Source organism: Centrocercus urophasianus, unplaced genomic scaffold (assembly GCF_019232065.1).
Source record: "Centrocercus urophasianus isolate 14NV4802_14NV808 unplaced genomic scaffold, USGS_Curo_1.0 seq_41, whole genome shotgun sequence".
NCBI classification, from domain to species: domain Eukaryota; kingdom Metazoa; phylum Chordata; class Aves; order Galliformes; family Phasianidae; genus Centrocercus; species Centrocercus urophasianus.
The window spans coordinates 4,921,372-4,949,362 of NW_024884989.1; the positions used below are offsets into that span (position 1 = coordinate 4,921,372).

Below are 27,991 nucleotides of genomic sequence, written 5' to 3' on the forward strand. Positions count from 1 at the left end.
CCTGCCCACCGGCCCCGGCTCTGCGGTCCGAGCCGCGCTCGCGCGCGTACATCCTGAGCCAATCAGAGCGCCGCGTCGCGGCCGGAAGTGAGGAGCGGGGCGCGCCCTCGCATAACGGGAAGTGACGGGCGTGTCCCGGAAGTGCGGGGGTGCGCGGGCGGCTGGGCGGATCCCGGCGGCGTTGTCACCGCAGCGCGGAGGGTGAGCGCGACCGGTACGGCGGGGCAGGGCGGAGCGGAGCGGAGCGGCGGGTACTGGGCGGAGGGCGCCGAGCTCCGCCCTATTCGATGCGGCCGGGCCGGGTCCCGCGGGTTCAGCGCCATGCGAGTGGCCGGGGCGCGGCCGAGGCGCGGAGCGGGGGCAGTGGGCGCCCTCCCTGGGGAGGGGGGCGGCAGGGAGCGCTCGGGTGCGGATCCGCTATCGGAGCGAAGCGCGGCGCCTTCGGTCCTCGAGGCCGTCCTTCCCGCTGCTGCCGTACCGGGTCCTGCCGGCTGCTCGGGTCGGCCGGATTCAAATAGATTCTCCATAAATAGTTTCCAGTTATGAAAGGAGGAACTTGAAGGCGACTTCCCCAGGGTTGGTTTCTTTTTGCATTAGACCAAGAGCTCGGTTCAGCCCCGGTGCTGCGGGCAGGGTAAGGGTTGGAGCAGCAGTACGAGGTGTCCGAGCTGCCGTGCCCTCGTGGCTGTGGCGGAAGGACGATGCCTTTTCCCTGCCTCAGCAGGCGCTTTGCGGCAGGCCTGGGAGCTGTGACTTCCTTTTCTTCAGAGAAGAGCTCTAGGTTGTGCCAAGCAGCTAAATTGTTGCTGTGAAGGTTTTGGGTCCAGCCCAGAGTGGTCTGTGGTCTCAGTTCTCCAGGAGTGGTCCCAGTGCAGGTATTCTTGTCCCAGAAATGCTGAGTGAGACCGCTTCCACGTGGTGCTGAGGAGACGTGTGGCAGTTCCTGCAGTGTGGTCGTATTGTAGCTCTGCAGTCGTATTACAGGTAGCAGTCCAGCTGCAGAGCACTCACCATGCAGCTTGTTTGTGTTCTGAGTATGAGGCTGCAAGGGGCTTCTTAAACCCAATAAGCTGTGAGAGCTGTCTGCTCATTTCTCTGGTGATGCTCATGGCAGATGATACCTGCAGGTGGACTGCAGTCCGGGGCAGTGTCACAAGCAGCGTGCATAACTGCAGATCTGGCAGCAGAGCACCTGGCAGCAGCAGCTGTGCGGCCCCACAGCTCCTCCTCCCCACGCCTGGAGCTCTGGCAGGGATCTGCCCTCGGGCAAGGCGGGAGTTCTTCACGCGCTCATAAAGCTGCTCACAAAGCTGCTCAGCAACACTGCCGGAGCTCCCAGCCCCGTGTTTGTGAGGCTAGCTAGACCTGCCTGCAGGCAGTACTGGGGGGGGTCACTGCCCCGCTGCTGCCATGGTATTAGACCTGGCTCTGGGCAAGCTCAGGTCTGGCCCCTCGAGCTGCCATCATGCGGGGCGGCTGTGCTGCTTGAACTGGTTTTAGCAGCTCTTGCTTCCTGTTTCAGCAGCATGTGCAGCCCTGAGATGAACCGCAGTGGGTGATCCGACCTGTGTGGAAAGTAACCTTGCAGAAAGCCGCATTGCATTCCAAGTGGCTTTGCTGTGCAGCTCCACGAGCTTTCCCTTGTGCTGCAGGGAAAAAAGGAAGGGTGGGGACTGCTTGAATTGGTGCTGTGGCTGTCCGTGGCTGAGCTGAGGGATGTCCGAAGGCAATTAGCTCATCTGAGGAGACTCTGACCTCTCTTATGTCACTGCACAAGTACCTTGGGATCTCAGCCCTGGTTGTGAAGAAATCACTGCTCATCCCTGCCTGTTAACGGTGTTCTTTTCCTAGCATTTTTTCTATCTGGCAGAAGGTGGGGCTCTTGTGTTTGCTGCTGCTATAGCTTCTTGGTATTGCACTAAAAATACTGAGAGAATCTAGGGGAAACTGCTGACTTCAGGAAGCAGCGCGGGCAGCTGAGTGCAGATTTGCAGATGGGAAGCGATTTGGTTTCTGCTGCCTTTTGCAGGCCCCGGTGACCAGCAAGGATCTGAGGGGTGACAGTTGCCGTTTCCAGACATTCTGAGACATCCCTGGGGCCACAGTGCTCTCCTGTGACCCACCCTGGGCTGAGTGCAGGGTAGCACAGAGGCAGGAGCTGCACTGTTCTGTGAGCCAGGTGTGTCTCTGGAGTCAGAGAGCCATCGGCACGGGCGGTGCCGCACAGAGAGCGCAGGTGCCTTCCGGGTTTCAAAGTTGCTGAGGGGGAATTCCTTGCAGAGGCCTTGGGGTGGTGCCACGGTATGAGGCTTGGGGCTGAAGGTGCACATTGCCTACTGGAGGTTGGTGTTCTGGGAGGCTTCAGTCACAAGGGCTGTGGCCTCAGGTCCCCGTTCCTCTGCCCCCACCTCTGCAGCAGCAGGCTGTGTGTGCTGGAGCCACGATCCTGCAGGACATTGGGCACAGCATGAGATGGATGCCTGACTCAGTGTTTTGATGTGTTGAGTCCTTCAGCTCTGCTTTGCCTGGCAAGCGCGACAGCTGCTTCTGCATGCACCTGCACAGTTCTGTTCTACTAATTCTGGTCTGTAATAAATGTGTTGTTGTAGAAGCCTGGAGCAGCCTGGTGATGCTGCTGGAAGCCTCCTTTCTCCCTGGCAGAACGCTCAGGGCAGCAGCTGAAGCACCGTGATGTGAGGCTACATAATGCTGTGTGCTGGGAGCAGGGTCAGCCAGGCTCAGTGGGAGCACGGTGCCATCAGAATGCTGCAGCAGAGGGGCTGTGGTGCAGCCAGCTCGATGGGAAGGCTTCTCCAGGTCTTGCTGCAGGGAGCCTGCAGGAGGCACAGTGGCATTTTTCCTGTGCTTCCTAGCAGAGCTGAAACCCGGCCTGACTTGAGTTGCTGTTTGGAACATCTCTTGCTATTTCTGGTGACTTTGGGTCAGTTTGAAGAGCCACTTTCCACCCATGGTGGACTTCCATGGGGTGACAGCCTGTGGTGCTTGAGGGGTAGGGGGGGAAGCGAAGTCTGGCTTGGAGCCGAAGCAGAGGACAAAATGAGATTAAGCACTGGAACAAATGCTTGAGTAAGTGTTTGTTGAACACTTCTGGGAGCCTTCAAGCCTGGAAGCTTTTTTGGATGGGAGCCTAAAGGAAATGACTGGTTTTGATATGGATTTACTAGGGTGACAGCTAGTCAGTTGCTCATGTATGTCATAAGATTTGAATGTAAATTTCCATGGCAGTCAGTGCCAGGGACCTGGAGAATCCCATGCAAAAGGGCTGTGAAGTGAGGGGCCAGCACGGGTGGTTGTTGAGTTGTGTGTAGGAAGGTGTGATGGGAAGAGCTCCTGCACAGACCCAAAGCCCCTGCAGAAATCTCAGATGTGTTGCATCTCTCCCCACCCACTGTCTGGTGGTGGAGCTCACTCAGGTTTTGATGCCCACTGCAAGTTCCCTATCCTCTGTGTACCCATGTTGGCATCCCAGCCTCGCTGGGAGGTGCTGCCAGCCCAGGACAGCTCAGGAGATTTGCTCTTGGGTTTGACTGGGGGTGCACTCGCATGGGATCTGACAGCACCTCGTCTCAGTGCAGCACTGAGCTACGGCCCTGGGGCTGCGCTGGCGGCCGTTCCCCTGCCCTGGATCAGCCGTAGTCGTCAGGCAGAGATGTGCAACATTTCGCTCTCATTTGTCTCCTTGGCAGAACCTTCCTAATGTTTATGGCTAAAAACACCATATACTCATACCTCTGCTGTTGTGCTGTTGCAGCTGTCGCCAGGCTCAAGATGGAGGCAGACGGGCTGCGGCATCTGCACAACTTGTCTTGTGTCACTGCAAAATGTGCTCTGTGAGCCTTGTGTGCTCAGTGCCAGCGCTCAGGTTTTTCTCTCCCTGTCTGGGTGACACATTGGGTAGGAATGGAGTTGTTGAGTTATGGGCTATTATGTCAGCTAGTTCAAAGATGAGAAGAGCAAATAGCAGTTGGCTTATGTAGCGTAGCCTGTGCGGCAGACTTTGGGTTTTCCTTAACAAGTCAGCATTTCTGGATGTATTCTGGTGTTCTGTGGCAGCGCGTGGAGATCATAATTAAGATCGTAGTGTTGATTTACTTGGAAACTAGATGCCAGAGCAAAGAATGCAGTTTTCCAGTGTGAGTCATGTGTGCTGATGCACGACTCCAGACAGGAATGCAGAACGGGATGTGGAAATGCCAGGTAATAACAGAAATACCTGCATCCATCAGCATGGCACTTGTGGAAGATTTTACTTGTCTGAGAAGCCTTTCAAAAGCTGTCAGCTGAGTTTTTTTAAGCCCTCAGAGCAGTCCAAGTGGATGTTTGCCATAGGGTCACCCTTAGGACAACACGCCTGGTGGTGCATCAAGAATGACTGAGGATAGTATTGGCTTTTTCCAGGTGTTTTGATGGGTGTTGGCATCAATCTCCCCAGCCCTCAGCTGGGTGTTTCCTGGTTAGAAGTGTGTTCTGGGGCTTGCAAAGCAGTGCCAAGCTACACGCCAGTCTTCAACCCGTGGCCTTTGTTTGCCCAGCTCTGTGACACATATCTTTGGAAAGGATCAGGATGAGGTCAGCTGAGCCAGGTGTCTCCTTCCATTGTAGGTTCTGATTGAATTACAAACTGTGAGCTCCAGATTGCAGCTGAGGCTTCTGGCATTTGAGCCAGCGGTGGGGCTGGGCCGTTCTTTGCCTCATAAGGTTGTACTGTGGAGAAGCAGAACTGAACTGGGTTTATTCTGTGCTCAAGTTTATTGCAAATGAAAGCATCACTGAGTTGTTCATGTGGAGGAGTTGTTTTTTTCTATGGCGTGGGCTATTTATCTGTTCCAGCTGCTGAACAAAGCACAGAGGCTGATTATTTTTTTTTTCCTTTCCTTGCACAGGCTGAAAATGGGACCTGGGCTGCTGAGGGAGGCTGGGCAGGCTGGGGAGCACGGGTCCTTGGCAGCAGTGTGCTCCTGGAGGTTCCTCCAAGGACAGCCAGTGGGGGACCTGGTGCGAGAGGGACTTGCGGAGTCAGGGCTGTTTTGGGAGGGCTGGTTTGTCCCAATATGCCGCAGACAGTTACAGTTACACCTCTTTCCTCCCTGCTTCAGTGTAACTCACGTGTGTGAGGATGGCAGAGCAGGAGCCAACAGCAGAGCAGCTGGCCCAAATCGCAGCTGAGAATGAGGAGGATGAACACTCCGTTAACTATAAGCCACCTGCTCAGAAGAGCATCCAGGAGATCCAGGAGCTGGACAAGGATGATGAGAGCCTGCGCAAGTACAAGGAGGCACTGCTTGGTGCTGTCACCGTGACTGCAGGTGAGCCATAGGCCAGAGCTCCACCTGTGACTCTCCAGCCTCAGCTCTGCTGAGCTCTGACTGGGAGCTGATCTCTCCCCAGACTTGGTGTGAGTGTAGCCAGGAGAATAAAGGTCAGTGTCTGCACTGCCCCAGTGCTGATCAGTGGCCCCTGGAATAGAGCAGTGGGACTGAGGGGTCGTTTTCTGACTTCTGAGGGAGATCTTCTGGGAGAGAAGGTGGGCTGGGTGTAAATAACACAGAGAGGAGCCCTCACTGGTTTTCTTACACTTTTAAGAACTTCCTTGGAAGGAGAAATGAGTTGCTTGGTACAAGGGCCACTTGTTTAACAGCCTTTTTCTTTGTCTTCTAGATCCCAATGCTCCAAACGTGGTGGTGACCAAACTGACGTTGGTCTGTACTACTGCTCCTGGCCCTCTGGAGCTGGACCTGACAGGTAAGCTGGGAAACAAAAGCAGCTCTTCTCTGAGTCAAAGCTGGTTGATGTGGGATCTTCAGAGAGGTCCCGCCAAGGCACTGATGCTGTGGTGGGCAGCCCACTTGCATGTCCAAAATGCCCCTCTGCTGGATGCAGAGCCATGTAGCCCAGTCAAGAGTATTTCCCAGCTCAGCTTGCATCTCAGCATCCCTATCTCAGCAAAGGCCTTTCTGCTTTCTCTACATTGCCTGCCTTAGTTTTATAAATGTATGAGCTGCCAGCTGGGGGAGCCAGCTGTCCACCAGCCTGCACAGCGACACCAGCAGCACCTTCAAGATGGTGACAACTCTGGAGCAGACATCTACAAAGGAACATCCTTGAGTGAAGTGCATTGTTATGCTGCAGTTCCCTTTCCCAGAGCAGCACTTGGCCACCTCAAGTAGCACAGGCAGCATATCAAGGAGAGTCCTGAACTGTAAAAACAACAGGATAAAATGCATGCAGTACAAGCAGAAAGGATCCAGTCCCCCATTGCTGCAGATACTGTCCATTTCACCTCTTGTAGCTGAAATCCATCCCAGAGCACGATGCAAATGGACTCAGAGCAATCATTTACTTTCTGTGTAGGTGACCTGGAGAGCTATAAGAAGCAAGCATTTGTGCTGAAGGAAGGTGTGGAATACCGGATAAAAATCTCCTTTAGGGTAAGAATTCAGATCTGCAAACTGAACAACTGGTGAAATTTGGAGCACCTGATTACTGCAGCTCCATCATAAGGCCCCCAAATGGGTGTGATGGAGGAAATATTTCCCTGCAGTGGGTGGGGTGGGCAGCGTGTGGAGATCTGTCTTTGACAATCTTTGCTTGTCTCTGCAGGTTAACAGGGAGATTGTGTCAGGGTTGAAATATATTCAGCACACGTTCCGGAAAGGAGTGAAAAGTAAGTGCTTCTCTGAAGTTCAGGTACTGCTTTTTGTGAGGAGCATCCTGCTCTTTCTGCTGCCGTGATGGAGGCTTGTGTGTGGGTACCCAGCAGCTCACGGTGGGAAGAGGCTGTTTTTAGTGGCAAGCTGTGGAGGTTTCTGGCTGTGCTGCAGGGAGGCACCTGTTGTGCTGGCTGTGCTTGAGCTTGGTGTGCAGTCACTGCTGGAGACTGGAGTTGAACAGATTGCTGCTGTGTGTGGACAGAGGTACGAGTGCTGGGTTTTGCTCCCTGTGGAAGGAGCTGTTTCTGGAGCGAATGGAGCCGTTAATGTGGGTGATGTTCTTACAGCTGCTTTTACTGTTTGTGAATTGTAGCAGTAACAACCCTTTGCTTTAGCCTCGCCCCAAATATACTGGAAGCTCTTAAATAGCTTCCCTCTTCCTCTTTTTCTCCTAGTTGACAAGACTGAGTACATGGTTGGGAGCTATGGCCCCCGAGCAGAGGAATACGAGTTTCTGACCCCCATGGAAGAAGCTCCTAAGGGCATGCTGGCCCGGGGCAGCTACAACATCAAATCCAAATTCACAGATGATGATAAGACTGACCACCTGTCCTGGGAGTGGAACCTGACCATCAAAAAGGAATGGAAGGACTAGCCCTTCCCAAAGCTAATCCCCAGAGAGCGTGAATCAGACAGTGGCTACCGTAGAAATCCCTCCCTGTACCAAAGTGCTGACATTGGAACCCCCTTACCTTTCACCCCTGTTAAAATTTGATCAGAGTTTTGTAACGTGCCCCCTCCCCAGAGAATCACTGAATCCAGTTGACCAAACCATGCTGTCTGCATCTGATCTCCAGCTGCCCGTCCTGGGGCCGTTCTGTCCCAGCACAGAGGTGGGAGCACTTGCTCCTTTGCCAGGCCCTTTGTTGCTTCTCACCTTCCTTTATTCTGGTTGGTGCTGAAGAAGAGATTCCTATATTCTATGTAGGATTCTGTGCTTAGCTTTCCTGTGCACAGCTCAGGGTAGCTACTGCCTCCAAGTAGCTGAAGAACTTTGATGCCAGGCAGCTATTTGAATCTCTTTGTTGGCTAAAATCATGTTCAGCCTGCCCCTTCCATCCAGTTGGTGTCCTGAGAATGCTGGCACCTTCATTTGTGGATGTTCCCCGTAACCATGATGCCTTAATGTGTAACACGTATCCTCTAGGGAGGGGGCCCTGCCCCTGTTACACTTTTTAAATGCCACCAACCCTCCCCCCCTGTCTGTTGACATGGCACTCATTTTGGTCACGCCCCTCATGGAATATTAGGAAAGATTCACAACTTCCCGCTTTGCTGCTGGTCCATTCTTCACTCAGGACTGGACATCCCTGGAAGGGAGGGCAGTATGACATCCCAGGTGACATCTAGCCCCTTCCCCAGGCCATCCCTCCCAGTGTCCAGAGAGCTGGCCTGGCAGAACCCTGGCCCAGTATGCAGAGCTCTGGACTCTCTGGGCAGCCCCAATGCCTCCACGGCACAGAGGGGGTTGCGAGGCAGGTAGGTGCGAGAGTCACCAGTGTTGCCATCACCTCAGACTTCTCATTGCAGCCAAAGTAGCTGCAAAGCACTGAAATACCAGGATAGCACCTGCCCTCCCAGCTGTTTTGGGCTGAGGATGGACTAGTCTGTTTCTGCAGCTGCTCTCCTGACGCGATCAACAAAGAGCTTGCAATGGTCAAGTATTCAGAAGCGGTTAATGCCTTATGTATCTGTTCTGCCTTTAAAATCTGTGCCTGGCGTGTCAGTATTTATTGCCTTGACACTCTACTCCCTCCTCCCCTGTGCCCGTAGCAGAGCCTGCAGCAGTGCAGCCTGCTGCCCGTGGCTGTGCTGATGTGGCACTTGGGGGTGACGGGGGTTTCTGGGGCCTGCGACCCCCCGACCACCGGGCAGGCATGTTCCAGCTCCGCAGCCCTCTTATTTCGATCCTCCCACATTGAGGTTGTATTAGAACTGGGACCAAGTACATGTGGCTTTCTCGTAGCTACGTCTTTGCCTCTAACTCTCCTCTGCCCTGCCCCTAGAGAGATTTTTGTTAATTTGATTTGGTGCATATTGTCTGTAAATGCTAGACCCAGGTTAACAGGTTTGGAATCATCGTCTGCTTCTCCTTTTATGACAGTTAAATAAAATCTTTGAACTGACTGTTCTGGATCTGTTCTGGGTCTTTGATAGGAAGTGGCAGAACTTCTATTCCAGAATTGACTTCCACAAATCTCAGAGGTGGGGAGGAGAGCAGAATCCCTGGGTTCTCTCTGTCATGTTATGGGGTCTGGGGAAGTCCTTGCCAGAGCACAATAGGCAAGAGACCCCCACTGATGTTTCTCCTTTGCTGCTCTCAAAAGCTTCAGTCTGAGATCAGTCTTTTGCTGCTAAGCAGTTCTGTGTGGCCTGCAGAATGAAGGGTGAGAAGGAGGGACATGGAGGAACATGGTGGATCTCAGAGACTGTGAGGTCAGGGGCACTTCCTGCTAGAAGGGAGCAGGTGGGTTCTGAGCCCTGGCCTGCGCCAGCATGCAAGCATGAAGTGAAATTCCTGTGCGGTCAGGAGAACAGAGGAAGCATTTGGAGGGACAACAGAACCTAGGAGAGGTGATGTGTGATAAGAGCCTGCGGATGTTTACAGAGCTGGTTTGTGATAAGGATAAGAAACTGCAGCTACGCTGTGAAACGCTGAAGAATGCAGGAGTTGTAGAAATGGCTCAACCCTGCTCTTGTGAGCTTGTAATGGGAACTAAGAACTGAGCACGAGAGGGAACCTGCTGTGCTGACAGCAAAGGCCTCCTTTGTTCTCAGTCCCCTGAAAGCTGCCGTGTTTGTCAGAGGCTGCAGCTGAAGAAAATGGTTCGACTCAGAACCTGTGAGTGAAAGGGCTCCTGTGAAGTATGCTCAGCAGGGCAGGAGCTGTCTGCACAGTTGAAGAAGTGCTGTCAGCACCTGTGAGAGCCTGCACTCAAGAGTCATGCTTTGCTGGTGCTGCTCCCTCCATCAGCTGTGCCCAGCTGCGTGTTCCTGCATTCCTCTCTGCTGTGGTACAGGGATGTGAGAGGCAGCAGAGGAGCAGGACCTCGAGCAGATGTCACCCGAACGTCAGTTAGAGCCCAGATGTGCTGATACAAAGGCTCTCCTTGTGCTGGCCCCTAACAGCCACTCTGTGGGCAGTTAAGTGTCAGAGTTAGATCCTGTCTGATGCAATCTTCAACTCCCTGGCAAGTCTTTCCAAACTCTGGACGTTAATATTTCTGACAGATCATTGTGTGGGGTGTGGTGAGGTATGATGTCAGGGGGATGGGGGAGCGGGGGGAGGGATGGACACACAGGAGGGCTGCAGCTCAGAGGTGGTACTGCCTGTGTATCCACCAGAGTGTGGGACCAGCTGCAGGGTAGCAGGCTGGGCATTGCCTCCAGGCAGCAGAGCCTGCAGCCACATAGAGGCATAGGCAGCCCAGGGCACGCATGGCTTTGCTCATGGACTGAGCAGCACATGGCGGTTGGGAGGACATGGGGATTGTCACTGCTTGTGGTTTCCAAGCAGAAGCTTCAGCTCTTTCTGGGTGATGCGTATCATAAATCTTTGCACAACAGTGGCTTGGGCTGCTTTTCTAGTTTAGTGGCTGTGTGTGTTGTAGCAGCTTTGTCTTTGACAGTTGCTACTGCAAAGCAGCAGGGCTGCAGCGCTTCAGGCGTGGCAGGGTTCACATGCATCTGCTCCAAAGGCAGCCTGGGAGACCTGGAGGAAGTGGGAGAACTTGTTAATGTCTCAGCAGCACTTGAGAGCTATGTTTATGGGCTTAGACCTCATGTGCTGCTGCTTGGTCAAGTATGGGAGTCAGGGAGCATTCCAGTCCAGGTTACAGTCCCAGCAGTTACAAGACATCAGAGGAAACGTGCTGCACGTGTGCAAACAGTGCCCTTTCTGTGCAACTTTATTCTTTGTAGGCATTGTAGTACAGGGACATTTAAACGGATTTTTTAAAAGTGAAATAGACTGTAGAATGCCAGAAGGCAGGCATAAGGACAGGATGCTGCATTCCATGAGGAAAGATCCCTACTGAGACAAGAGGGCTGCAGCACCTTCAAGATGTCAGCAGGCTTGCTTTACCTCGTCAGCACAGCCGAGCAAACATTGGCTCTGCAGATGGGCCCCACTGGCACAGCTGATGTATGGCAACATGGAGGCTCAGTACCTCGTGCCCAGAGACTACTGGCAGCAGAATTGCTGCTTCTCCTTGGCTGCTGCAAAACTTGCCCCTGCCAGCAGCAGGTGATGCTTTTCTGGCAAGAGCTGTCTCAGTTCACAGCCTGGCCCCTACAGCAAGAAGCATCCCCATAGAGCCCCACTTGTAGATAAGTGGGGCTTATCCCCCGTTTACTCAGAGTAGTGGCTGCCAAACACTCTCTTGCCATGGAACCAGCCAAGCTGTGAGGCAGCCAAGTGTGAGCGAGCGTGGGATTGCTTTCTGCAGCAGCCGATTCCCCACCCTGGGTGCTTGGCATGTCTGTGCCTGCAGCCCTGTGCAGCTGCTGTCAGGTCACAACAGAATCACAGAATCGTAGGGCTTGGAAGGGATGTCTGCGGGTCCAAACCCCTGCTAAAGCAGGTTCCCTAGAGCAGGTTTCACAGGAAAGCATCCAGGTGGGTTTTGGATATCTCCAGAGGCTCTACAACCTCCCTGGGCTGCCTGCTACGCTCAAATGACTTTTTTCTCATGTTAATATGGAACTTCCTGGGTTTCAGTTTATGTCCATTGCCCCTTGTCCTATTGCAGGGCACGACTGAAAACAGCGTGGCCCTGTCTGCTTGACTCCTGCCCTTTAGATATAGATAAGCATTGATCAGCTCCCCCTCAGCCTTCTCCAGGCTGAAGAGCCCCAGGGCTCTCAGCCCATCACCATAAGGAGACGCCCCAGGCCTCCATCATCTCTGTAGCCCTCTACTGTGGTCTCTCCAGCAGTTCTCTGCCTGGAACTGGGGAGGAGCCCAGCACTGAGCACAGTGCTCCAGATGTAGCTTCCCCAGCGCAGAGCAAAGAGGGAGAACCTCTCTCACCCTGCAGGCTACGCTCTTGGTAACTAAAGAGAGCTGCTGCGTGCAGGTTGCCTTGCTCAAAGAAGCTTTATCATCTAAAACTTGGCTGGATTCTTTCTGTACCAGAGAAGAGCCCAGCTCCATTCCCAGCCAAAGCTCGTGGAAATGACTTCTGCTCCCAGTGTCAAGAAAAAGATGAAAGTGCCCATGGAGAATAGGGGAGCTCCTTGCTTCCAGGACTGCTGCCCTTAGGCACATGTGGCTCAGTCCTAGCACAGGAAAGCAGGAGGAGAGCAAAGAGCAGAAGGTCTGTTTTGCAAGGTTTCCTGTGCTGGTGGGGTGCGGCCCGGCCCTTATCAATGGGCAGCCCCTGCGTGCCAACCCTGCAGCCAAAGGCCACGCACGTTCTCCACGGGGCAGTGGCTGCGGGCAGGGCGTGGCAGCCGAGCTTCATGCCGAGCCGTGGAGGGGCTCCTGTCTAGCAGGACAGCCGCTCGCTCCAGGCCCTGAGGTTTGCAGGAAGGAGGAGGAGGCCGCAGAGAAATCGAGCAGCCCCTCGCCCTCCGGTCCGGACCTTGCTCGTGGAACGCGGCCCGTGCCCACCGCTACAGCCGAGCAAGGCCAGACCCCGCTGCCATAACGACACACCGCGCTGCGTCACGTGCCCACACGCTCCTCTAGGCAAGAGAAACGCGCACAGGAAGAGGCGCTTCTACTTCCGGTTCAGGTCAGAGGGCGGCGGACACGGCCCAGTCAGAATCCACCACGCGCATCTCCCTGCGCGCAGGCGCAGTGCCCCCCGCCGGGACCGCCCAACTGCCACGTTCGACGGCAAACGGCCGCGCGAGACGCAGACGCCGGCCAATGGCGGCCGACGCAGGGGGGAAGAAGACCAATGGCGACCCGCGGGAAGAGAGAGAGGCCGACTGCCAATCGGCGACGGCGGACGGGGGGCGCGCCCAAGGCGCAGACCAATGGGAACCGCGCGGCCGCCCGGGAGCCGCACCAAACCAATGAGAGGCGGCGGAGGCGCCAGCGCGGCGCGACCAATGGGGCGCGGCGGCGGCGGGAGGCGGGTTTATAAGGGAGGAGGCGCCGGCAGCCGCACGCCCGGCCCGTCCCGTCTCTGAGCCGCCATGGCCGTGGTGCGGCTGCGCGCGATCGTAGCGCTGCTCTGCCTCGTGCCGCCGCTCGGCCTCGCGGATCCCCTGGAGGAAGAGGACGGAGTGCTGGTGCTGCGCGCCGCCAACTTCGAGCAGGCCTTAGCGGCGCACCGCCACCTGCTCGTGGAGTTCTGTGAGTGCGGCCGGGGCGGGCGGGGCCGGGACGGAAGAGCGGCGGAGCGGGGCTGGGGGCGGCGGGGCGGTGAGCCGCGCCCGCAGCCCCGCTGACTGCCGCCCCGCAGACGCGCCGTGGTGCGGGCACTGCAAGGCGTTGGCTCCGGAGTACGCGAAAGCGGCGGCGCAGCTGAAGGCGGAAGGTTCGGAGATCCGCCTGGCCAAGGTGGACGCCACGGAGGAGGCGGAGCTGGCGCAGCAGTTCGGCGTGCGCGGTTATCCCACCATCAAGTTCTTCCGCAACGGGGACAAGGCCGCGCCCCGCGAGTATACAGGTGAGCGGCGCGGGCGGCGACGTGGCAGCGGCCCTTGCTCCGTTCGCGCGCACACGTGGTGCCGCGGCACCGCGCCGGGGGCGGACAAAGGTCCGCGGGGTGCGGGGCGAAGCGGCGCGGGGGGATCGGCGCTGCGCAGGGCGACATCACAGCACGGCCTTGAAGAATGGGGGAGTTGGGCGAGGGGCTGAACGGAGCTGAGGGCGAAGGGATGGGAGTTACGGCATTCCTGAGCCGTGGCGTTCTGGGCTGTGAGCTCAGAGGAAGGTGCGTGTCTTGGTGAAGGGGCGCTGATGTCGTGGAGGAGTGCTGTGCTGCTGCTGCTCAGAGCTTAAAACGTGCTTGGATTGGAGCAGCTGTGGGAAGAGTAGCTGAGAGCCCTTGGGCCTTGACTTAACAGTAATGGGGGACTTAATTATGCTGGGAGTGAAAGGGGCAGTGGTGTAAATGGTGTCTTGGCCCTTTGCAAGCTGTCGGCCTGCTGCTGGGATCTTAAGGGGTTGTGTGCTCATAATCTGAGGCAAAAGTGAGTTGGTGTTCCTGTCTTTGTGGTGCAGCTGGCAGAGAAGCAGATGATATTGTCAGCTGGCTGAAGAAGCGCACGGGCCCGGCTGCCACTACTCTGACAGATGCTGCTGCAGCAGAGACGTTGGTGGATTCCAGTGAAGTGGTTGTGATTGGTTTCTTTAAGGTAGAGTTTGTTTCCATTCAAGAGGCTCTCACAAATGCTTGGTACCTTCCCTGCTTTCTGCCCCTTGACAGCTGGGAAAGGCTCATAAGTTGTGAAACAATTGCTGTCCTGCTTTACTTGATCTTCAAGTTCTCTGGCTGGTGAGCCCTGGGATGTTTATGCTGTAGTTCAATGTGTTCTGTATGAAACACCTTCCTTTATTCTCCAGGATGTGACGTCAGATGCTGCGAAGGAGTTTTTGTTGGCAGCAGAATCTGTGGATGACATTCCTTTTGGGATTTCTTCCAGCGCTGACGTTTTCTCCAAGTACCAGCTTAGCCAAGATGGAGTGGTCCTTTTCAAGAAGGTACCCAATAGCTCAAACACCACACCTGAGCCATCTTTTATCATCCAAATCAGGATGCTCCTGAATGAAACTGAAAGACTTCCTACTGTCTGTCTAGGAACTTCCAAATCTCAGAGCCTGTGGGTAGGGTGGGAGGCAGAGCCTGCAGCCATGTTATGGGCAGCAAAGCACTGAGTCCCTTGGCAGGGTGCAGTGGTCAGGGTGAGGCCCTCGCTCAGTAGAGGGCAGTCTTGTTGGTCTCCTGGCCATGTGTTACCTTCAGGAGGCTGTTGGACTTTGTATCCGAAAGATTTCTTCACTCTCACTTTTGTTTTTCGAGTACCTGGCGGCGGTGCAGCAATGGGCAGCGTGATCTTTAAAATGTTTGTGGCTGTAGCTGTTATGGTGCCCTGTGTCCCATACCTCTCACTGAACTTTGAAGGTCCTTGAACAAGGTGACAGCCAAGGTTTGGTGACTTGCCACGGTATCTTGTTTGATTATGGCTTGGAGTTGCTTTAAACACACCTGGTATTGATCCCTCCTGCTTTCAAGACTCGCTCTGCCTTCTGTTGCTGCAGTTTTCACTTCATGGTGATTATGGTGAAGTTCCTAAGAGGATTTACAGTTTCAGCTGATGAGGCTGGAGCAGTTGGATTATATGCAAGGGGACACTGGTGGTCTGTGGGATGAGAAATAACATTTATTGACATCTTTCACCTGTTAAAATGCAAGTCATGGGGATAAAATTCGAGGTTTGAGCAGACAAGTAGAGGTTCCTTAGATGTGGTGGCATTGCACGCTTGTTTGCAGCAAGGTAGGGCAGAAAGCTGCTTTGGGTTCAGACTGATTAAATCTGTAACCTTATCACAGTTGTCACTCTGACCAGCCTGACTGGAGCCGGGCTGAAGGATTTAATGACTTCAGTCTTTATTCCTTCAGCTAGAATAGCACGTTTCATTTCACTGTGCATCTGAAATTGTAGTTATTACCTTTATGGCACTAGAGGCCTGTGCTCTGTAAGCCAAAGGCTCCTCAGATTGGTGTGGCTGAGGGTGCAAGAGCAGTAATTTCAAGGTGTTAGCTTCTTGCAACAGGGGAGGCTGGGATTGTGAGAAAAGAGCAGTGTTTTGTTTCTGGCTGACTGCTCCACTTGCTGCTCTTGCTGTACAGCTTTCAGTATGCATCCCTCTGAATCCTCCATCAGTGGTTCACACTAAGCTGAAATATTATTTGTGAGGGTTTCTTTGATTTTTATCTTTTTGTCCTTTGACAAGTCTAAATAGAAATGTTCCTTTCCAGCTGTCTCTGGCAGCTGTGGGAAGTAGTAGCATCAAGTTCTGACTTCAGAGTAACTGAAGGTGTATTCAGTGGCTGGGATACAGCCAGTACTTCCAGCAAGAAAATGGATTTGTGCAGATTTGATTCTGTGCTATTTTTCTAACACTTTGCTTCTGTGAGGTCTGTTACTGCTCTGATACTTCCTTGGGATTCTCAGGTAGTGGCACCAGTTCAATAGTAAAGAAATTCTCAAGCTGTATTTCACATCAGTGTAGTTGAATTGGGTTTGTGTGGAACTCTGCTCGTGGCAGCTTTTATGTTGTGTGTTGGGAGGGAGAGGAACCTCGGTCTGAAAGGCAGCTCCTGAGGCAGCGTAAGCCCCAGCTGCTGCAAGATCCAGACTTGAGAAGACCCTCAAACAGCCATTCTGAAGGTGTCAAGGCATGCAGTGCTCTGGGAAGTAACTTCACATTAATTAGAAGTGTTTTGTGTTTTGCTCAGCTTTTCAGCTGTGGCTGTACTTCCTCAAGCAGAAGTTTATCTCAGTCCACTCTCTTGTTTCTGCCAGTAACTTGAGAGCTGCTTTGTGCTGTCCTGCACATCCTTTTTAACCTTGATGCTCTTCTAAAGCTGTTCCCTTTCCAGGCTGCCAGAGCAAGTTCTGAGAATCCTGGTCAGGCATGCAGGTGTTATCCTAATATAAAAAAGAATTTGGCACCTGTAGTGCAATGCCTGTATTAAACATGTGGTGCTGTCTCTAACAATAGAGACTGAACCCCCCCTGCAGAGCTGAGTAAACTGCTATTTACTTCTACAGCACAGTGGGTTTTGCTGTCAGACTTCTCACAGCACTGTCTGTTAATTGGTTAATGCAAACTTGCTAACTCCTAAGCAGAATGCTGTCCCAGCTCTGGTAGCTCCTCACTGGTCTGCCTGATGCCTTCAGCAATGCTGTAAGGCAGCTGTTAAAAGTTCTCAGTGACCTATTTCACAAACTGTTTCATGGCTGTGTAGAACAGTGTGAAGATAAAGGTTGAATGTCTCGTTGCTGCTCAACTGGGGGTGATCTGGGACTTTGTGTGCTGGAAGGGAGAGTGTGTTGATGCAGATACCATGAGTGTGGTGACACAGACAGAAATGTGCTCAGTGCAGCTGAGATCACCGAGGGAGCAATTCTGATGTGTTCATTTCTTGAGAGAGGATGTACAGAACATAGAAGTGTCCTGATGTAAGAATGTCTGTGTTTCAGTTTGACGAAGGACGTAACAACTTTGAAGGGGATCTTACGAAGGACAACTTGCTGAACTTCATCAAGTCCAATCAGTTGCCTCTTGTCATAGAGTTTACTGAGCAGGTGGGTATTTGGGTGTGTGAAACCCTTCTGTAACCACTGAACACACTGACACTAAAGATATGGATTGTGTGCTGTTTTATCCTGGGGCTGATGCAAGTTCAAGGAGTGGTGTAACTGCTGATGTTAGAGCTGAGTTGAGTGATGGAAGAATGCAGGAAAGGGAGGTGTAAGCTTGCTGTTCAAAGCTGTCCTGTAATACTTGACTTGTGACCTAGTGAGAATGATAGGGCCGAGCTTTGTTTTCAGTTTAGTGTTTTATTCCCCAGACCGCTCCTAAAATCTTTGGAGGAGAGATCAAGACTCACATTCTGCTGTTCTTACCAAAAAGTGTGTCTGATTATGAAGGGAAATTGGACAACTTCAAGGCTGCAGCTGGAAACTTCAAAGGGAAGGTAAGATGGATTTCTTGGACTACGAACTGAGTGCCTCCTTCACGACTGTCTGCCTGTATCCACCCAGATGTGCAAGGTGACTTGAGGCATCACTTGCCACAACAAGCAATGATGCCAAGTCTGCATGCAAGCTGCTTGAAGTGTTGAAGCAGTCTGTCATGGGGAGCCCAGGCTTTGAGAAGGAAAAGGCCAACTTAGCTACTGTGTGTGTGAGTGCATTGATGTGTGCATGAGTGATGAACATACGTGAGTGAGAAGCACAGTCAGTCAAAAGGTCCTTTACCACTTTGCCTGTTTTTCTTCCCTCCGAAGATCCTGTTCATCTTCATAGACAGTGACCACAGTGATAATCAAAGGATTCTGGAGTTTTTTGGCCTAAAGAAAGAAGAATGTCCAGCTGTACGCTTGATAACACTGGAAGAAGAAATGACCAAATACAAACCTGAGTCAGATGACCTCACAGCTGATAAGATCAAGGAGTTCTGCAATAAGTTCCTGGAGGGCAAGATCAAGGTAACAGATGAATGCTGCTAGTGCTAAACCTACTGGCCAAGCAAGCACTAAAAAATGCTGCCTGTGAAGAGTTGTATAGAGAAAATCTCTCCAACTAACATACAGGCTATCTAGCAGGCTTTATATTGAGAAACAAAGGGTAAAAGAACTGGACCATGAAGACTGTAGTAAAGCAGTTACATATGGTCCCTAGTGTATAACTGGTGTCTGCTCTTCCTGCTTCTTAGGGGCTTTGGGCTTTTTATCTGGCTGTTCCCTCTGCCAACAGACCTCAGTCTTGTGAGAATAACACTAGTAACAGTGTTCTTCAGTCAGAGCTAATCTGCAGTTCTTCCCATGCATAAGCACCTGTATCCCCACTTATTCAAGGGTGGGGAGTGAAATTCCTGTAACCAAAAGAGAAAGATTCAGCTGATTTTTAATTAGTTGGAGGCGCTTTGGGATTGTAAGGTTTTCCATCTGTGATATATATGCATTCCAATAGCTGTACAGCAGACAATCTCTAAGTTTTATTTCTTACTCCAGCCTCACCTGATGAGCCAGGATCTCCCTGAAGACTGGGACAGGCAGCCTGTCAAAGTTCTTGTGGGGAAGAATTTTGAGGAAGTTGCTTTTGATGAGAATAAGAATGTCTTTGTGGAGTTCTGTAAGTAGTTTTCAGTATCTGTTTCCAAGTGAATGGTATGAAAGCAGGTGTCAAATTCTCCATGACTGGGGTTGGGGAGAAAGCATCATACAGAACAAACCACAGAGGCATCTGTTGAAAATACATGCGTGAACTTGGTTGTCTGGCATGGAGTTTAAGTGATGTTATGTCATTAGACTGTTGGTGCTAGCAGTATCTCTGTTAATTAACAGATGCCCCCTGGTGTGGTCACTGTAAGCAGCTGGCTCCTATCTGGGACAAGCTGGGAGAGACCTACAGGGACCATGAGAACATTGTCATTGCCAAGATGGATTCAACAGCCAATGAAGTAGAGGCAGTGAAAATCCACAGCTTCCCCACGCTCAAGTTCTTCCCTGCAGGCTCTGGCAGAAATGTAAGAAGGCGGCTGACCTCTGTACTGATGGAATAACAAGGGAGCACTGGAAATGCTCAGTTGTCTGCTTGAGTTTGTTTCTGGGCAAAAGCTTGTGGGAGGGCTTTCCCTCCTGTAGAGATGGAAGGCATCAAGTCTACAGAAGGTGTGAGACTCTGTGCGGGAGGGTGGGTTCCAGGAAGCAGTTGGTGGGGATGGGAAGTGGGAACTGGGAAAGAGAGGAAGCGTAGCAGAGGACAGTGTGCTCATCTGCAGGCTGTTCTCTCCTCGCAGTGATCTCTGAAGTCTAGTGGCTGGGCTGTCTTCATTCCTCTCATATGGGTGAAGGTGAATTTTTAAATTCCCTTTTGCTTGGCATGTTAACTGCTGCTCAGAAAGAGAATTCTCCTCTCCAGGGATGTGGTTCCGTGGGTGCCTGTAACAACAATTTTGGTGTGTTCTCCTGTGTAGGTAATTGATTATAATGGGGAGAGGACGCTAGAAGGCTTCAAAAAGTTCTTGGAGAGTGGAGGCCAGGATGGAGCAGCAGCTGATGATGTGAGTAATAATTAATATATTATTTTCTAAATACAGCTCTCTGGAACACAGAGCATGGATTATGTGCAGGAAGGCATTGCTGGTGAGCCAAAGTGTCTCACAAAACATGGATAGTCTGTTCACTTGAAGCCTGGCTAGCTGCTGGCCTGTAATGAACTGCTTTTATTGCAAATGCTGGAGTTGGGTGTTTAAAATGAAGAAACCTTTCTGGGATGCTTAAGTACAAATGCATGTAAATGGATACTAAAAGCTTCAGGCTTGAAAAAGCAGTCTATAGCTGATGTGCAGACTGCTGGAGTACTTGGGTTTTCTTAAAGAAGCTTGCTGGATGGCTGGAAGCTGAGTGCTGCAATGAACGTCATGCATGCTGTGTATTTGGTTAGCAGCTCCTCAGCTGTCTGGGCAGAAGGCATTACAAATGCAGGCACTAGCTTTCAGAAGGTTCTAAGCTGTGATTTCTGTGAAGAGTTCCAAAGTTTGGGATACGTTGTTAAGATGGCAGCAACAGAACAGGTTCTCTAACTTCACAGTATTTGGTTTTGAATGTGCCTGATAGGCCAGAAACAAAGTTATCTTCTGTATGCTATACAGGATCTGGAAGATCTGGAGACAGATGAAGAAACAGATCTTGAAGAAGGTGATGATGATGAGCAAAAAATCCAAAAGGATGAATTGTAAAGAGATGACTGATCTGCATCACCCAAAAATCAGACACTAAACTGGTTGCTGTTACGCAGCCCAATGAGTCAGAAACCCATTAAGATTTAAAGCAGAAGGTGAATGACTGGAAGTCCAGGGATTGGCTCTTAAAATAACGCTTCACCCTCACTTGTCTTTACACTTCACTATCTCTTTCTGTCTTTTCACTTTTGAGAAGGGATCTATCACTAGGGTAGCCAGCCCAGCCACCTGGGTTCATTATTTTTTTTTTTTTTTTATTGTGATGTACTTTTTTGTACACAGTTTTTGTTTCAAGTATTCTGTTCTCTTGGGTAGAAGAAAGTTGTGAAGTGGTAGCATGTAATTAATTGCCCAACATTCTGGAGCATTGCCACTAATACCTTCCAAGAAAGCCTTTTTTATTTTTTTCTTTGAAAAGTCTGTAGATTTCTCCACCTGTCGAGTTCTTATTTGTCTCAGCTTTTCTTCCCTGGAATCAAAGTATGTAGGGGAAGAGGCAATATAGGCTGACTGCATCAGTCCTGGTGGAAGGTGGATGTGAAGGTGCTTCTCTTCGTGCTCGCTAGACATTTCATTTCCTTTCCCTTCTGCTTTAAGACACTTAAAGATGACTTCAAAATGTGGAAGGGTGGAATACTGTGCACTGGCTGTGGCAGGCTCTGAGGGTGGAAGTGATTGCTGGCTCACCAGCTTAGATGTGCTGTGCCATCCTTTTGATCAAATGCAAGACCATTTTGCAGTCACTTTCCATGCATTATTTTGAATGGGTTGACCAGAAAGGTGGGTGGTATGGGAGGGCCTGATTAAAAAATACATGAAACGTGGAATTTGCAATTACTGGGTTTGGGGGAGGAACTTGAACAAGGGAGTGCCTCAAAGGCCTGACCTGCATCAGGCCTCGTTCTTAGCATTCCGCTTATAATAACATTGGAACTGAATTTGTTGGCCAAATAAAGTCGAGATTTTAATACTATTATGTCTCTAAATATTTTCTGGAACCCATACTGAATATTTGGATTTGATCTGACAGGATTAAACTTTTAGAGTGGTTCTTGAGTGATTCTACCTAAATGGTATTGGGGAAAAAAAAACCCATAAGTGGAAGGTTACACTGCCCGGCTCCATCCAATTCTGCAGGTGGCACTACGTGCCTTGAACAGCCTGAAGCAATTTCTATTAACTAATCTATACTTGCAAACAGAGATAAACATATTGTGCTCAGTAAATGAGTTTATGCAGGCAGATGCCCTATTAGCAGTCAGCATGCATTGGCTGGAGCTCTGAGAGTAAGCTGCTCTGGCTGCCAGCTGGCTTGAGATGATGGGACCTCTTTGCTCTTGAGCATTTAACCAAGGAATTTGCCCACAGGGAAACCTGGGGCTGCCCGAAGCTCTGCTAGTCAGGCTCACATGATCTAGTGAGCCACATTGCTATTTCCACACCAGTCACTTACTGCTGAAAATATTTTTGTGGGGAAATTTGCTAAAAATGTCACAGCAAACCTAGAGGGCACCTCAGGAGGTTGCTGGGGCCAGTTGCTTAACTTAACTTTGGTACACAGGAGTGAGAGAGCGCTGGGCTCCACCCACTGCTCAGTGCTGGCTTGTTATGCACCAACCTTCAGAGCAGCAGTGCTGGGCCTGCTGATAGGCAATGCTACAGGTCAGTAGTGGCTCTGGATAAAAAAAGCTGTTTTATGTTTGGGAGAGGGGCAAAAGAAGACCCTCAGAAGTTCTGTGGGAACGTTCCTGGCTAGGAATCGGAAAGGTCAATTCTGGGGAGCCAGTAAAAGTGTAAACAAGGCTGAGCTCTGAAGTGGGGCTGGATTGCTTACAGATCTGTTCAAGGGAGGGGGGCTTTCTCATGCACTCAGGCTGCTCTTGGCAGAGCAGGGCTTTGTTGGAGTCATCTTGTGTATACATCTCACTGCTGCAGGCTGAGAGCCTTCTGTCTCTGCAGCAGATGGCTGGGCCTCCTGTTGTGTGGTGCAAAGCACTGCTGAGCAGAGATCAGTGTCTTGGCCAGAAGGTGACAGCTGCAGCAGGCACTTCCCAGGTGTGAGACAGGCTGACCTGGCAGGAGCTTGGTAGAAGGTTAAGCTGCAACAGTGCAGAATGAATGTTCTGTGACTCTTGAAGTGGGATAGGAATTCTTCCTGACGTGTTGCATGGCTGTACTGTCTGGGCAGGCCACATCAAAAGCAGCACAAAATGCTTGAAATCACCAAGCGTGATGATAACAAGGATGGAGGAGCGGTTGTTTGAGCCCTTGGCTGATTTATCTCATAGTTAATGGCCTGTTTCAGGCCTTTAATGACCATAGCAGCTGTGTGGCAGTGGTACTGTTGCTGTGAAGCTGCTCAGTATTAACACACTGTCATACAGCAGCTGGTTCCAGGTTTGAAGCAGGACCACAGTCACCATGCAGCTGGTTTGCATCACCAGGAACACCAGCAGCATTTCAGCCCTCGGAAGGTCACTCATGGCACCCATGTGCTGCTGGTGTTCTCCTGGCCTGGCTGTGCTCCACGCTGCGATCGTGCTGGGAAGCACAGCTCATGCTGCTCCCTTGCAGGTCAGCTGATGCAACTACAGGAAAGTGACTCAGGTCTGAGTGTACTTGGCACCATCATAAATAAGCAGCTGGCTCCCCTCGCCCGGTGATTGCATTTGTGTCCTATCCCTGGCATGCTGGTGTGTATGTGAGGACTTGCTGCTGGAAGTTCTGAGCTCCTCTGGAGGGCCGTCCATGCTGAGCAGCAGCTTTGACCCCTTGGATGGGCACATCAACAGGTGGGCGGTAAGACGAGACACCAACCTCTGCCCAAAAGTGGGAGGCTCCGGCCTGAGCAGCTCGATTACCAAGTATCGGAGTAAGCAGCATGAGCTCCACGTCCCCAAAATAGCCCCCAGAGCCTATATAACACCGTGCCCCCGGAGAACCGTCAGTCCTGGGTCCAGAGTGGCACACGGCCGTTGCCACCTGCAGGCTCAGCAGGCTGCTCACAGCAGGCCCAGCGGGGCCCGGATCCATCACACCTCCCAGCAGAGACGAGCCTGAGAAGGAGAGAAGAAAGCTCTGAGGGGAGCACGGGCTGAGTGCTGCCCACACGGCTGTCGTGCAGCCTCCACATTCCTGCACAGCATCCTGGGGCTGCGGGCAGCATGAAGGACTATTTCCCAGTCTCAATGCACCGGTACAGTCGGTATCGCCAGAGACTGAGAGCTTCACGTACGGTGCACTTCCCCAACGACGTCGTCTTTCAGGACCACATCAGGCAGGGGGACCTGGAGCAAGTGGGCAGGTTCATACGTGCCAGGAAAGTGACTCTGGACACCATCTACCCCTCCGGTGAGTGCTGCGAGCTGCATAGTGTCACGGCTTCTTGGGAGCAGTGCGGACACAGCTTGGCTCCGGGCTGCCCATGGCAGTGTGGTGGTTGAAAACAAATTGTTTTCTTTCCCTCGTGAGGAGTTCTGCCCCCAACGTTGCCAGTAGGGCCTGAGAGAGCCCTGCCTCATTGCCCCAGCACCTCCCCTCAGCAGCACAGTCAGCATGTGCTTTAGGAAGGGGAAAACAAGCCAGCATGGGGTGGCCAAGAAAAAGAGCAGGAATGCAGATAGCGACAAAGAGCGTGGGTGGGTATGCGGAGTTCAGGGCTGGGCAGTGGGACCCTCGCCTCTTCTATCCTGGTTCTGGGAAGGAGAGAGGAGAAGCGAGGTTCTGTTTTGTTCCTGGCTCCAGCTATGGCTCACAAAGCACTGCTCTCACTCACACGCATGGATCTGCGGCCTTGCAGAATTAATGTTTATGGAGAAGGCATTGTGTTATGTTTGTGCCCAGCCTCGCTAAAAACTGTTTATGGAATGCCTTGAACCAATACAGGCTGGTGCAGAGCCCAGAATTTGTCTCTTTCGTGTGCTTGGCTTCGGCATCTGCTGTCACATGGCCCCAGAGGCATGATCTCAAATGACCCACGCTTACCCCCACATATGCTGATTGCCTCATGCCTCACTCTGGAAAGAACTTCTGACCGTTGGGCAGTGCAGGGCTGGTGTCTTCGTGTGTCCTGGAGGAGACAGGGGCCAGGCCACGTGCAGGGGCTCGAGAGAGCCTCAGATGCAGGGGAGAACTGTGGAAACAAAAGGGACACACGTGCTGCACCTCCCCCGTAGGGTAACATATGCAATAAAAACAGAAACCAGCAGCAGCCACTCTCAGTTCCTCCCGCCTCGTGTCCTTTCCCAAACCCATCTCCCCAATGCTGAGGGTTTATGGCACTACTCCTTCCCAAGCTGTGCTCAGCCACGTGCCAAGCCGTCCCTTCCTCGCAGGCATGGCTGCCCTGCACCAAGCGGTGCTCACGGGGAACCTGGACTGCGTCAAGCTCCTGGTGAAGTACGGCGCCGACATCCACCAGAGGGACGAGAACGGCTGGACGCCCCTGCACATGGCCTGCAGCGACGGCCACGCCGATATCGCCAGGTGGGCACGACGGGGGGCCGGGCTGGGCTCGGAGTGCCGCCCGGCTCGGAGCTCACACTGTCGCCGCCGCAGGTACCTCTTGTCGCTGGGAGCCAGCCTGGAGGCAACCACGGACGACGGGGAGAAGCCGTCGGACCTCATCGACCCCGAATACAAGGACCTGGTGGAGCTTTTCCAGGCCGCCACGATGGACTGAGGGGGACGGGCGTCACGGCCGGGCAGCGGGGCTGCGCGGGGCTCGGGCTGGGTCCGGGCGGGGCGGCGGGGCGCCCCGGGGCGCGCTTTGTACTTTTCCAATAAAGCTTTCGGACACGGCGAGAGCAGCCGCTAGGGGCGGGGGGGGGGGGGGGACCACGTGACGTAGGAGCGGGACCACGTGACTTAGTGGGCGGAGCCGCGTCAGCCCGGGGGCGGGGTCGCGCCTGCGCGCCGCGGCGCTTCCGTGGCGGCCCGAGGGCGAGCGGAGGCGGGAGTCGGGCCCAGGTGAGGGGCGCGCGTTGCCATGGCGACGGGCTGAGGGCGGCCCGCGGCCTAGCCCCGGCCTGGCCGCCCTCTCCTTTCTCCCCGCAGCCGCGCCGAGCCGAGCCGCGCCGCCGCACGCACCGCGCCATGGCCAGGTGAGCCCCGCCCCGGGCCCGGGCCCAGCCGCAGCCCCGGGCCCCGCTCAGCCCCGCGCTTCGCTTTCAGCTCCCCCGTGTCTCGCGTCGTTTACAACGGCAAGCGGAGCGGCGGCCCGCGCTCCCCCGGCGCCGGCAGCGAGATCTTCACGCCGGCCCACGAGGAGAACGTGCGCTTCATCTACGAGGGTGAGCGGCGGGGTTGGGGGCGGGGTTTGGGGCCGCGGCCGCCGCCGAGCCCCGCGCGAGCCGCCCGGCCGTGTTCCCGCAGCCTGGCAGTGCGTGGAGCGCGACCTGCGCAGTCAGATGGGCTCCGAGCGCGGCCTGGTCGAGGAGTACGTGGAGAAGATGCCGAACCCCAGCCTGAAAGGTGAGCGGCCGCGCCCTCCTTGCGCCGCGGCCGGAGGCGTCGGGTCGGCCCCGGGGCGGGGAGCTGCGGTGCGGCCTCTGCCGCCAAAGGCTGTGCTCTGTTCTCCGCAGCGTTTAAACCCGTCGATCTGAGCGACCTGAAGCGGAGGAACACACAAGACGCAAAGAAGTCGTAAGGCAGGTCCTCCGCTCGTCGGCTGGTCTTTAAAGTCCTCAAGCAGATTTAAGTTGAGATTTTGTGTTATTTCCTCCTCTGGTTACTGTACTCCGCCCGTGGGAGAGCCGGTCAGCTCTGGGGCTGGCTTTGGAGCTACCTGAATTCCACGATGCTTAGGGGCTCACTGAAGCTAGACGGAGCCCTCTGTAAAAGATTGCAGCCCCTGACCCACAGCTTCCTCAGGCCTCTGTGCTGCGATCACCGGTCACTTGTTCTTCCATCTCTATCCCTGGTGTGCTGAGTATTCAGGTTTCCTGGGTTCTGGTGCAGGGTAGGGCAGAGCACCCGTGCTGTCGGTAGAGGCAGTGCCAGCTCTCTGCTCCCTTCTGTTCACTGAGGGCTCATGGGTTCTGGAGTGGACCAAGGGGAGAAGGAAGGAAACCTGGTGTTGGCCTGGTGCTGAGGGACACACTGGCAGCCCCAGTCCAGCAGTGGGCAGTTCAGCACCATCGGGCAGCTCGCTGCTGCCACTTTGGCACTCTTTGCCTATTCTTTGCTCCCTGGTTGGATGGCTTAATTTGTACCTAGTCTGCTAATGCCCAGGACTCATCAGTGTTGCCAAAGCTCTTTGGTTTACATCCAATGCCAGATTTTCCTTGTGCTTATATTGGGCCATATCCTTGTAGTGCTGGTAGTGGAGCTGCTCCTCTTTCCCTGTGAGGGGGAGGGAGAGAGAGGCTCCAGCCCCAAACATTTTGGAGATGCTTTGAGCACGAGCACTGAGTTGTGCTCAGCCACCTCCCACCCTCAGCCTGGAAGGTGGTGGTGGGGGAGTGGCTAGCTCTGACTTAGGATAAAAAAGCTCATTTGCATCCTTGCCTGAGCAACTCCTGCTGTTTGAGCACTAACACCACTTCCCAAACACGCACCCTTTGAAGAGACCTGTTGTCCACAGCTTGCAGTAGCATTGTGTGCAGGCTGTGGTGGTCTGGTCTGACTTGCCCTGGAGGCTGGCTTTCTCTGGACCCTTGCTCCTGTCTAATCATTTCTGTGCAGGGAGGGTGACTGTGCCCTCGTGCCCGTGTGGGCAGAGCAGCTGTGGGGCTTCTCAGTGCCTCTGGGGGCGTGGGGAGCTGTGGGAACAACTTCCTGCCTGTGCTCAGAGCTGGCAGGGAAGGAGCTGCAGAGGCTCTGCCCAGCACGTGGTGGATTCAGAGTGCAGGGGAGTTGTGGTTGCTGTTAACTTTCCTTCGTTGCGTCATTGAGCTATACTGTCCCTTTTTTTTTTTTTTCCTTTTTTTTTTTTTTTTTTTTTTCCTGTTGTCTGTCACTTGAGGAGTGTTGTAAATAAAAGCTGGTGTTCTTTTGAGTCTGCCTCTGTGTGGCTCTGCCTGCTCCTCCGTTGCACGTCACAAGCATCAGCTCCGGGGCCACCTCTGCCTGATGTCGCCGTGTGCTGCTCGCCACAGGGCTGTGCTGGCACTGGAGCAGTTCCACAGCACTGCCTGCTGCCTGCCTGGCCGTGTGGGTGCCCAGTGGCCACGAGAGGCCTTGGCCACACTGTGGGCATTGGACCCAGCTGGCGGGGCCGTGCTCTGCTGTGCCCTCATTCGGCCCCCTCTGCCTTTGAGCTGTGTGTGCGCCTTGCTCTGCTCTGTCTCTGTCTGCACCCTTTCTGGAGTAGTGCCCTTACTCTTCCCTTTTTTTTAGGTTTCCAAACTTGTCCTGTTTTGTTGCTTAAATGCTGTGTTTCTTATTTTAGACTTCAGTGCTGACAATAACCATCAGAGTTTTCTGTGCCTCTTCAGGCCTGGCCGAGCCCTAAGGACAAGGATCGCAAGGAGCAGAAGCCACCTCAATTATTGATTTATTCATTTTCCAGAAGGGATCTTGCCCTTGCACTTGCTCTGGGCTCTTAATTTCACTGCAGGCATGTACAGCCTGGCACCGTGTGCTGGTAGCACAATGCCCTTGGGCTCTGGCAGCCCTCCTGCGAGCCAGCATCCTGGGATCTGTTGCTGGACCAAAGATTGAAATGTTCAGACTATTAATACACTCGTATCCTTTTCCCTCTCCTGCATTTATGGCATTTAAACTATACTTAGCATTGCTAGAATTTCTCCTCAAGTGCACCTCTGTGCTGCGCCGTGACCCTGTTTGCCTCCCATCTCCAAAACACTGCTGTGGAGCACAGCGG

The 27,991-nt window shown here is 53.3% G+C and overlaps 4 protein-coding genes and 1 long non-coding RNA gene across 8 annotated transcripts; 4 read left to right on the plus strand and 1 right to left on the minus strand.

The window, feature by feature from the left end:
• The first annotated feature begins 115 nt into the window (after positions 1-115).
• On the plus strand, positions 116-8,858 carry ARHGDIA (Rho GDP dissociation inhibitor alpha). 2 transcript variants are annotated; one of them, XM_042833424.1, is made up of 6 exons: positions 116-201; positions 5,118-5,327; positions 5,680-5,763; positions 6,373-6,449; positions 6,622-6,685; positions 7,127-8,858. In XM_042833424.1, exons 2-6 carry the CDS (start codon positions 5,138-5,140, stop codon positions 7,324-7,326), a joined length of 615 nt encoding a protein of 204 aa, XP_042689358.1. In that variant the 5' UTR covers positions 116-201; positions 5,118-5,137; the 3' UTR covers positions 7,327-8,858. The 2 variants fall into 2 exon arrangements, with proteins under 2 accessions (XP_042689358.1, XP_042689357.1); XM_042833423.1 differs by having other exon boundaries at positions 135-214.
• Positions 8,859-12,854: 3,996 nt separating this feature from the next.
• On the plus strand, positions 12,855-21,139 carry P4HB (prolyl 4-hydroxylase subunit beta). The gene is made up of 11 exons (XM_042833349.1): positions 12,855-13,038; positions 13,148-13,354; positions 13,912-14,045; positions 14,254-14,391; positions 16,899-17,003; positions 17,270-17,395; positions 17,708-17,908; positions 18,434-18,554; positions 18,767-18,948; positions 19,399-19,485; positions 20,077-21,139. Exons 1-11 carry the CDS (start codon positions 12,879-12,881, stop codon positions 20,161-20,163), a joined length of 1,548 nt encoding a protein of 515 aa, XP_042689283.1. The 5' UTR covers positions 12,855-12,878; the 3' UTR covers positions 20,164-21,139.
• Positions 19,944-24,852, minus strand: LOC122168212. Its single transcript, XR_006171210.1, has 3 exons — positions 24,728-24,852; positions 24,151-24,298; positions 19,944-23,222 (listed from the first exon to the last, which is right to left on the minus strand). It is a non-coding gene; the product is annotated as an uncharacterized LOC122168212 (long non-coding RNA).
• On the plus strand, positions 22,718-24,853 carry PPP1R27 (protein phosphatase 1 regulatory subunit 27). The gene is made up of 3 exons (XM_042833351.1): positions 22,718-23,517; positions 24,501-24,651; positions 24,724-24,853. Exons 1-3 carry the CDS (start codon positions 23,331-23,333, stop codon positions 24,845-24,847), a joined length of 462 nt encoding a protein of 153 aa, XP_042689285.1. The 5' UTR covers positions 22,718-23,330; the 3' UTR covers positions 24,848-24,853.
• Positions 24,854-25,235: 382 nt separating this feature from the next.
• On the plus strand, positions 25,236-27,910 carry MCRIP1 (MAPK regulated corepressor interacting protein 1). Of its 3 annotated transcripts, none has more exons than XM_042833332.1 (5): positions 25,236-25,268; positions 25,339-25,457; positions 25,540-25,638; positions 25,749-25,814; positions 27,557-27,910. In XM_042833332.1, the coding sequence occupies exons 1-4, from the start codon at positions 25,261-25,263 to the stop codon at positions 25,811-25,813; spliced, it is 291 nt and encodes a 96-aa protein (XP_042689266.1). In that variant the 5' UTR covers positions 25,236-25,260; the 3' UTR covers position 25,814; positions 27,557-27,910. The 3 variants fall into 3 exon arrangements, with proteins under 3 accessions (XP_042689266.1, XP_042689265.1, XP_042689264.1); XM_042833331.1 differs by having other exon boundaries at positions 27,603-27,910; XM_042833330.1 differs by lacking the exon at positions 27,557-27,910 and having other exon boundaries at positions 25,749-27,163.
• Positions 27,911-27,991: the final 81 nt, after the last annotated feature.